The 10,426-nt window shown below is 49.6% G+C and overlaps 1 protein-coding gene across 1 annotated transcript in view; it reads left to right on the forward strand.

Annotated features, from left to right (window-relative positions):
• DCTN4-p62 (dynactin subunit 4) overlaps positions 1–6,534 on the forward strand; it is a gene marked incomplete in the record, with an annotated part of 58,305 nt that extends 51,771 nt beyond the window's left edge. Inside the window, 1 exon segment of the mRNA XM_077656464.1 lies at positions 6,397–6,534. Coding sequence (XP_077512590.1) covers positions 6,397–6,534 — 138 coding nt within the window.
• Between the last annotated feature and the right edge of the window lie 3,892 nt (positions 6,535–10,426).

Genomic DNA, 10,426 nt, shown 5'->3' on the forward strand with positions numbered 1-10,426 from the left:
GCGGGTAGGCTAAATCAGAAAACTTGGGAACGAAACGCCGAAAATATGAGCAAAGTCCTAGGAAACTCCTGAGCTCTTTCACTGATTTGGGTTCTTTGACACTGCTTACAGCTTCAACCTTCTGCGGGTCGGGTCTGAGGCCATCCTTGTCAACGAGATGACCAAGCACAGTAATTTGGCGTTCACCGAAGCGACACTTCTTCGAGTTCAGCACGAGGCCCGCTCTCTCTATGCAGTCTAGGACAATGGCTAAGCGGCTGTTATGTTCGGCGAAGGTCCTACCAAAAATAACAACATCGTCCAGATAACACATGCAAACTTGCCACTTCAGGCCACGTAAAAGCGTATCCATAAATCGTTCAAAAGTGGCAGGAGCGTTGCAAAGGCCGAAAGGCATAACATTAAATTCATACAACCCGTCAGGTGTCACGAATGCTGTCTTCTCTTTGTCTTGCGGGTGCATCGGGATCTGACAGTACCCGGACCGTAGATCCACCGAGGAAAAGTAGGAGGCTGAGTGGAGGCAGTCAATGGCATCATCAACGCGCGGGAGCGGGTAAACATCCTTCTTTGTGACAGTGTTAAGCCGGCGGTAGTCGACACAAAATCGCCAAGTGCCATCTTTCTTTTTGACAAGGATCACTGGAGCAGCCCACGGGCTTGAAGATTCCTGAATGATGCCGCGGTGCAACATGTCACGGACTTGTTCATCGATTATCTGACGTTCGGAAGGCGAGACGCGGTATGGCTTCTGGCGAATCGGCTGTGCAGATCCAGTATTGATCATGTGATGGGTACGGGAAGCTGGAATCGGCGGTGGTTGGTCGCGACCAAAGTCAAACACGTCCGCATGCTTCATAAGAACGGCCACTAGTACCTGGCGGTCGCTAGTGGGTAGGGATTTGTTAACCATGGCTAGGAATTGAGAGTCGCTCAGAGCGCGGCGTCTAGTTGGACGAGACACGTTGTCAGTGATCACGGCAACTGGTATAGAAAAACGTTCTTCAAAGCCAGCAAGTTTTAAACCACATGGCAATACTGCAGGTTCGTTTGAATGATTGACCGTCCAAAGAGTGGCATGGCCCTTGGTCACATGGACGACGCTGCGGGGTACTAGCACACTTTTCTTTGCACAGTTAAGGGAACAAGGTTCCACCACAGCATCGAAGGCATCAGAAATCGTGCTCGAAGACATAACGGGAACGAATATGGCAGACATTGCTGGAACGACGGTATCTTCAGAGACAGAAAACACTTGGGCAACCACTGGCGAGTCTTCTATGAGAGCTGACCGAAGGCCAGGACTTAACGATATGCCACCACTGCGGAAGTCGAGAGTAGCGCCGCACTGGTGCAAAAAGTCAATATCGAGGATGATGTCATGCGTAGAACGAGGGAGCACCGTGAATTCAGTTCGGAACATGTGGCCAGCGATCACTACATTCACAAAACAAATACCAATCGGAACCAATGATTCTCCCCCTACACCCCGGAATATAACAGCACGATCCCAAGCGAACATTATTTTACGACCCAGACGGTTCTTGAAAGTTGAACTCATCACTGACACCGTGGCACCAGTGTCCACTAAGGCCATGACGCAAATACCGTCCACTAAAACTTCAAGGCGGTTCCTTAACATAACAATGGGCAGAGGAATTGGCACTATCGATGATCCGGCGACCGCACCTCCATCGGCCGCACACGCTAGTTTCCCGGGGACGGTGGGGAACGACGTTGGGGGGAAGGCGAGCGGCGAGAGCGGTGCGGAGGTGGAGTCAGACTTCGGTCAGAGGCAGGGGAGTCGTTCCGTGGTGGCGCGTAACTGGATGGGCGCTGAGACGATGTGAAGACACGGTCATGAACAGGCGCATTGAAACTCAGGCGAGGGTTCGACCATTGGCGCTGGGAGCGGGAAAACTGGCCCCGGCGACGGCAGAATCTAGAGATGTGACCGATCATACCACAGCGGTAACAAAGTGGTGGGTCGGGGGGGCACTCGGGATAAAACTCCTCGTAGCCAGTGTCGAAACGACCATCGTACTCCGGCTGCCGCAGGTGGCGTTGCGGATGAGCTGGCGCCCTGGGGCCGGGGCGGGTGATCCGGGGAGCGTCGCTGTAATCAATGCGAGTAGCACTGGTAGGGGCCTGGGCAGACATGTTGTTAACCATGGCCTGGGAGGAGCGGTAGGCGGGAGCCGGCTGCAGAGAACAGCTCCCATACGGGACCTCACTGCGGCGCGCAAGATCTTGATGCCGGGAGAGTTCGTCACGCACGATTTGACGAATGACGTCAGGGAGAGTTGCCGCATTCACAGGCTCGTGGAAATCCACGCTGGCGACGGTGGTGACGTTAGGCAGGCGACCGAACTTGGGAGTAATTCGACGCAGCTTTAGAGCTTCAAAGGTGCGGCAATGCTTGATGATATCCGAGGCCGAGTCTAAATTTTCTTTACTAATAAGAAAGCTGTAGACGTCCTCTGCGATGCCCTTGAGGAGATGACCAACGCGATCTTCGTCGGACATACTGGGATTAACGACGTTGCACAGCTTCAAGACCTCTTCTATGTAAGTCGTGCAGGTCTCGCCAGGCACTTGCGCTCTCTGAAGCAAAGACTGCTCAGCGCATTTTCGTTTGGCAACAGTATCCCCGAAGCAGCTGCGGAGCTCTTCCATGAAGCGGTCCCAACTTGTTATTGATGCCTCATGGTTTTCGAACCAAGTTAGCGCGGTGCCATCGAGAAAGACGACGACATTGGCCAGCTGAAGAGTGGCATCCCAGCCGTTGTATTTGCTCACCCGCTTGTAATTGATGAGCCAATCATCCACGTCTTCGCCAGCCTTCCCGGAAAACGTCCGCGGCTCACCGTAGTGCTGCCAAGCGGGCGTTGCGGCGCCGGTCGGACGTGCGTCGGCTTCCTTGGGCATTTGCACGGGCAACGGTGGCAATCCGGTGATTCGTCGGCTACAGCGGTTGCGAGAGGGATCCGTGGTGATCGATCCAGCACCTCCACCACACTGTTACAGGTTCTATTTACAAATAATATTTACAAGGCAGGTCGAGAGGAGCCTGGTGCGCCGGCGGCAGAATACTTGACTTTCTCTTCTACTTCCTCTTCCACTTCCAGCCGCCGCACGTCTTCTTTATTCCTCAGAGCCCATGCGCAGCACGTGACAATATTAACAAACGCATGCATTTTTTACTCAGTTCATCACGTGCGGTTTGCCATAAAGCAGATATATTGAACTGTTGAGCGCCAAGCTGTGGCCGGTCAGATGGCAGGTGACAGGCTTTGGCTCACTGTACTGGTGACTGGTGGTAGAGTGGCAAGCGTTCGCTCCCGTGGTTCACGCTTTATCTCATTTTGCCAACAGCTCCACGGAAGACATAGCGTCAAGAAAAGGTGGTAGCCGAGCAATCAGCACCCGTTTGCGTCTCCCACGCCTGTCGGTAGTGCCCTGGAACCAGCAAGATGATCGTTTGTAGCTTTCCAGCAGCCATTCTCTGCTCATGTTGACTATCACGGATTGGAGGGGGTGAAAATGGCGATCGCTTTCGTCCTGGTGTCCGATTCTTTACATGATGCTACTGTAATGCGAGGAAGCCACCTTAGGTGACGTTTGATCTACCGCCGCCGCGTGCTGCGGTGCTGTGTGGTGATGCCAACTTAACTAGCACAACTTAACCGCAATCGCTGCAAGCGGTTTCAAAACAGTGGTAAAACTATGAAAAAAGTCTCTCCCAATTGCCATTTTTGGTGAAATTTTCTAATAAGAATTTCGGCACTATTGAGGCATTTTACGATTTTTGTAGTGAGAGCTACACTACGCCGGCTCTTCGAGCCTTCAGCGTGGCGCCCCTTGAGCTCCGTGGCGCCGCCGGTTGGTCACGTGGTGCGGAACAGCACGCGACCGCGCGCCGGCAAAACCGAGCTGCAACAACTGTGCGCATGCGCCATGTCGAGTGGAGAGGGGGAGAGGTGTCGCAGCTGTATAAGTAGGTGGCTCAGCGGAGCCGCTGGGGCAAAGATGGAGAGTGGAGGAGAGGACGAGTTGAGCTCGGCGGCTCTGAAAGAAGCCAGGGCTCGTCGTTGGAACGAAGCCAAGAGGAGGCGGCGAGCCGAGGAGACAGTGGAAAAGCATGCGATATGCCTTGATAAACGGCGTAAGAACGGCGCGGGCCAGAGGGCACGCCTAGCCGCCAATAGTAAAACCACATCCAGGGACGAAGATGAAGAAGGAATGCCCAGCTCCCGCATCACTCCAGGTTTAACCAGAGCTAAACCACAGCCAATTTTTTACCAGTTCACTGTAATGAGGTTTCACTGTATTTGCACTGCATTTCACGCTTGGCTTGATAACTCGATGGTCCCCGCAGGGGGGCGCCTGCAGCTTGCAGGCGTTGGTGAGTGGCGACACCACGGGTTCCCGGGCATCCGCAGGGACATCCCCCCCAGGGGGATGATGGTGAACAGTGCATCACCACGGAGCCGAGCACCCACGCCTAGCCGTGCGTGGCATCGCCGTGTGCGGGGAAAAGGGGATCCTGGTGGTTGAGTTGATGCCGAGCGTTTGGACCTTTAAGGCCCCTCAGCGGAGGCAATGCACCACTTTGGCCCCAGCTTCCTGTAGACGGCACCTCCGGCCTGACCTGACCGGGGGAAATCGGCAGTCGCCTTTTCCTGTCCTCCCCTCCGTCTTTCACTTTCCTATCATCTGTGTTACAACTTTCCTGTCTCCTCCTCTCTTCTCGTTTTTTCTTACATATTTCATAGGCGGCTAGGGTTAACCTTGTGTGGCGAACCACCCTGAGTTTCGTCAGATCTGGTTATAGTTGAGGTGTATAGCTGGCGTGGGCAGGACTTGTTTGCAAGCTCCTGTCCTGCCCCCTAGTTGAGCTCCATGGTGGGTGGCTAGCACTGTGACCGAACTACAAAGATATTTGATGGCTCATTTCTTACTTTCCGCTGATCGTCCTCCAAAAAGATGGCGCACCGAAGTGACTGCGCAATTCTTTGGCAGCAAGACGAACTTCCCACGCTACCACGTAGTACATAGCGAAGACCCTGAAAAAACCACTCGACTTGTGTCACGCTTCCTTGTTTCAAGAACCCTAACTGACGCCATAAGGCAAGGTTACAAAATCAAAAAGTTAGCTAGTGGAGACCTGCTTCTGGAAATTCTGTTACAAGCATCAATACGAGAAACCCTCAGATGTTACATCATTCGGAGAACTTCCTCTAACAATGAATCCACACAGATCACACAACACTGTACGTGGAATAATTTCCGATGATTTCCGAGCACTTGCTTCTGCTCTTGTCTCGCACCACGACCATGCGCAGCCCAGCTTCAGCATATGCATGTGCACGCAGGCATTTGACATGTGCGCCGAGGAATTGTACTTGGGGTTTGGGCTTTAATGATTGATGTAGTCAGGTGTGCAATCTTCCGAGAGTCCCTTATATTCAATAATGTTGAGTGCATTCGATATAGAGCATTTCTTGAAACCGTGACCAATGCGGTCCTCGGGAATGCCGGCCGAAGTGTCCGTGATCCAACTGCACAGCACGGCGGAGAGGCCAATTTAGCTGTCAGGAGACAGTAACTTAGCCTTTCCCTACCTCATGCAGTCCATGCTGCAGCACTTGACACAGTGCCGATGCTTTCAGCAACTACGATTACTACTTTCCTTTTAAAAGCAGCCGAGTACTGCTTTCCCAGTCCCCGCATCGTGCAAGGTGCGATCGTCTGCTTCTGATATAAGTAGGGTTTGTGAAGTTATCATAGTGAGGTGATGATTAAATTAAAATCATTGAAAAAGTTTACTGATACCACCGCTAGAGGGCGCCTTCCTCTTGGCTGGAAGCCTGATGGTGAATAGTAACGTGACCGGAACTCCAAATTTGGGCTGAATAGTGTTTGGCTCCACATATTATACAAGGTGGTAATTTTACACGCTAAATTCTGGGAAAAAAAAAACCTTGTATTTAACGCGGGCTGTTTCGACCCAAAGTCTGACTCGCAGCAGCCTCGAAATCTGCGGCACACCTTTTTTTCTTTTTGAGTACCGGGTATTGTTAAATACATGATACACTAAAAATGTATTTTCTATACTGATACTATTTTCTATACTGATTCTCTGATAAGACCGATATACAAAATGTATGAAAAGATAGAATTAGCTATGTTAGTTAACAAATGAATGAAATAACGGGACAGTGTAGCATCTTAATTTATTGTTCAGTTTTCTGCATTTTCGGTGCATTCTCCTTGTCGTGTATGTTTCTCTTGGGCATATTGCTGTGTAAGAAAGTTTTGGAGGTCCTGTAGGAGCTGTGATCTGCCTCTTCTTTTTTTTCCATGACCCTTTGCCTTGCTATATTTTTTCCATAGGTGGCCTTCCGGCTCAAGCATGATTTCACCAACATGGTGGTGCAACTGCAGGCTGACCATCGGGAACCTCAGGTTGTTTGGATGACACACACTGTGGTAGTCAACCTTGGTGCACGCTCCTACAGACCACCCTCCTAGGAACCCGTCGGCCCATCATTGTGTGCTCCTTTTTTCTCTCTCTCTCTAGGCTTCTTTCTAACTGCACTGAACTGTTACACAGCGTTTGAAATCACGCTGCCTTGGGCTGCCAAAAGGAGCTTCCACAGTTTTGTTGCTCTGTAGGACACTAAGTCTATGATGAATGCTGCAGCACACAGTCCCAGCTCTCAGCAATTGAGAAAGGCTTAGAGCAGTCTTTGGCTAATGGCAAACTTGAAAGGTGTGCTTGCTGCTACAATGCATAGTATTGCAAGTTAAGGTCATGCAGTCTCATGCAACTTACATACAGCTCACAGCCTTCAATTAGCAGGCGTCAGGGGTTTGTTTCATATGTGCTAGCATAAGTCATTGCTGAGCCACCTCGCAAATGTTTGTACTTTGGGGCAGAGAGTGCATTGTTTCCTTTGTTGACATGTGTTCTCACATTGTTTTGCCTGGTTCGGAGTGCATTGTGCCTGTATGTTTGCGGACAAGGGTACCCGGTGGACTATGCTGTTGATCCGACCTTGTTTTGACAGCACACATTCTGTGTGTATATAGGCCTCTGCGGCTGTTACGTGTGTTCTCTTCTTCCTTTTGTTTCTGGTTATAAAGGACTTTTGTTCTGCTTTGCATTAAGTTTATGCTCACCTTTCATAGATTCTAAAGTTTTTTTTCTGTGAAATTGCAATACCAAGGCTGTGAGGCATGTCATATTTGAAGGCTCTGGGTTACCTCCTACCTCCTGGAGTCATTTAGTGTGCTTTAGAATCTCGGTGCACAAACACTTTTCCTTTTCACTTCCACTGAACTGTGGCCACCATGACCTCAGGCTCAGTAGTGGGACACCACTCCTAGCCACCGTGTTCGGCCTAAGCCTATCTTATACCCTTAACCTAGCTGTGCCTCTGCTTTTGCTAGTGATCACCTGAAATTGTAGATCTTGCAGCCTGAAGAATGCAAGGTAGTGCCATTTGTTGCTATAAGTGTAACACTTGTGCCAGGGGTCTCTGTTGTTTACCTTCATATAGTGACGGATGTCACTAGATTGCTGCTGCTGTAAAATTTTGCTTGTTTAGCTCAGCATGACCTTAAATGGTGTCATGCTGAGATTTATTTAATTGATAAAAAAAGGCAAATACCACTCATAAGCATGGTACATTAGAACCTTGCTCTTAAGTTCTTCGGGTGCTGCGTTTTCTCAGCTGCTATGTTTTTGTAAGTCCCGTCCAAGCTCCCATAGAAACCCATGGAATGCAATTTTGTGAATGGCACCACGCAGTAGTGGTTCACCTCATGCCTGTATTTTGACAGCCTATATTTAGTTAGCGTGTGTGGAACCGCGACGGAGCCAAACCAGAATGTAATGGTGCTTGGCTGCCGGTGGCTTTTGGTGTGGGTACACACCGATGCTCAGCTTAGTTACTAGTGGCTTGAATCTTGTTGCGGCTGTTGGTGCTGTTCCATCGCCGCTGCGGCACAGGCGTGAACGACCGAAGGCATATGCCACTTTATCGGATGCAGTTGCACAAGTTGGCTCCCAGGCATGTGTTTGTCATCTGTGATTTTCCTGTCGCATGCGACTTAATAATACGATTTCTGGGTTCCAGCAGACTGGGATTGACTAGGATTGAGCCGAATTGACTGCGAAAATAGTGCAGAAGCGCACATGCATGCCCAAATTTTAGCCGCCTCGTGTGCTCGCCCTTTTTACGGCTGCCAAGCTTCCATCAACTGCTGCTGAGGCAGAAGGGGAGCCATTGCAGGGTGTTTTGGATTATCTGTGCATGCGTATGATCACAAGAAAAACAAAAAATGTCAGGCAACGTCATTTCACGCGTGTTTCCTGGCTACTGCGTTTCCCGGCTGGTATGTTTTTTCTTCCGTGGTGCCCACGAGAAACGTAACAGGCTCCCCAAATGCTACCTGTGCGCAAAATTTTGGGGCAAGCAAACCTGCATTTAAGCTGCAAACTATGTATACCAGTCTCCCTGAGCGATTCGACATTTGGCATATTGGTATATTTCCGTTCGGTTTCCTGGTGTTGTGTGCTGTTCTGATGTGGAAGATGCATAGCCATGTACAATCCGTGCCCAAGGGGTTTGCTTTTAAGTTGTTTAGCAGGGCTCCCTAGAATATCTAGCAGTCCAAAGCTTGGGAGGATTGAGGACACGATGCCATTCTTCTTTTGAGAAGTTACGGTCGCTGAGTATGCTTAATGCGGCATGCAGCAGGCCTCACAAGCAAAAACCCCTTGGGCTGTATACTTTTGACGGGGGGGGGGGTATATTTTTGCAATGCAGCCTTGCTCACTAGGTTGCATGGTTGTAATTCTGAGTGGTGCCGGGGCTCCTGTGTGTTGTAACAGTTGCTTGTATGCTGAAGTTTACTGTAAAAATCGGAATATAGGTCGACCCCCCAAGTAGCATGTTCTAAAAATGAGAAAAATATTTTTTCAATGGAAAAAGTACCGAAAGTCATCCTTACCTTGAAACAAATGTGATTCAACAGGTTGCACAATGGTGACAGTATTTATTTTCATTTAAATGCTGCTCATATATATACAGCTGGCCAATTTTTTAACAGTATGACGTGCCCATCGACCCGCGTGTTTATTAGTACCTTGTCATCACGGCACAGAGTGGTGAAAACAAACAAGGTAAGCGCATGCGCATACACATGCGCTTACTCTCGCTTCTTACACCGCTCCGTGCCATGATCTCTACCGCTTTAACGCGCGGATGCATTTGGCAGTCACAGGCAACGATATAACACGCCGCTCCCGGACGAACTCCGCAACCTTTCCTTCCAATTCTGGAAGGAAATGTTTTCTTCTGGTTGCTAAAAGTTGTAATACGCAGCTTCTGCCTCCAGCTGTAATGAATGCTCTTTTCGGATACTCCAAATTTGCACTTTGCCGCCAGCCTGCTGTGAGCTTTCGCGAACTCAATCGCGTTTTTCTTGAAGGTGAAGGGGAACTGCCATCGGCTTCCGCTCATTTTGAAACAAAATGTGAAAAAGCAGCCTTTTAACGAAATAGCTTTGCAACGACGGAAAGGCAAAATAGAGGTGGCGCCGCGCTGATGGTGATGGTGATGGAGGCTGTTGACTTCAGCCGCCCATTGTTGCAAGACTTCCATAGTTTTTCCAATGACTGGTATATAAGACGGGGGTCCAGTTTTCGCCATGGTATTTTGAAAAAAAGTTCGACCTATATTCCGGTTTTTACGGTAACTTTCATTTTGGCTGGCCTGGAAATTTGCTCTTTGTGAAATGGATGATGTACTGTGTCTATCTTTCTCCTCATGACTGACCATTCCAGGTCAGCTGTAGTTCAATGTGGTTTGGCTCTGCGCGCTTGCTCTAGCTGTCTCATGTGCTCAGCTGATTCACGAACCATATTACTCAGATCTGCCACGCTGTAGGTAATGGAACGTTGCTGTCTACTGTGGCTTCTATTTCTCCTGTGCTGCTCTTGCCAACAGAACACTTAACACTGTGCCGCTGTGCTCAATCACTGCCGCTGCAATTGCATGCTGTGCTGTGCAACCTGCAGCTGTAGTGCCTCCAACAAGGCTGGATGAACGTGTTCAACAAGTGCGTGTGAATGCTATTCTGGGCACGGCTATGCTTGGTTCATTCCATTTCGAGGAGGCTTGGGAGGAGTCTGGTTTTTCACATTTGGACACACTTAAGGGCACAGGCTAGGTTGAAATGGGAAAAAAAAACCTTCAGTTTTTAGTTTGCTTCCAATATGATATGTCGAAATCATCCTGAACATTATTCAGTGACTTGCATGTTGTTCTTCCCTTAAGTAGAGCCAGAACAGCCAAGTTTTTTTGAAACCATGTGGTAAGTGGACATGCCCGATTTCTTCGGAGCTTGCACTCAT

This window comes from Amblyomma americanum, chromosome 1, assembly GCF_052857255.1.
Source record: "Amblyomma americanum isolate KBUSLIRL-KWMA chromosome 1, ASM5285725v1, whole genome shotgun sequence".
Taxonomy (NCBI): domain Eukaryota; kingdom Metazoa; phylum Arthropoda; class Arachnida; order Ixodida; family Ixodidae; genus Amblyomma; species Amblyomma americanum.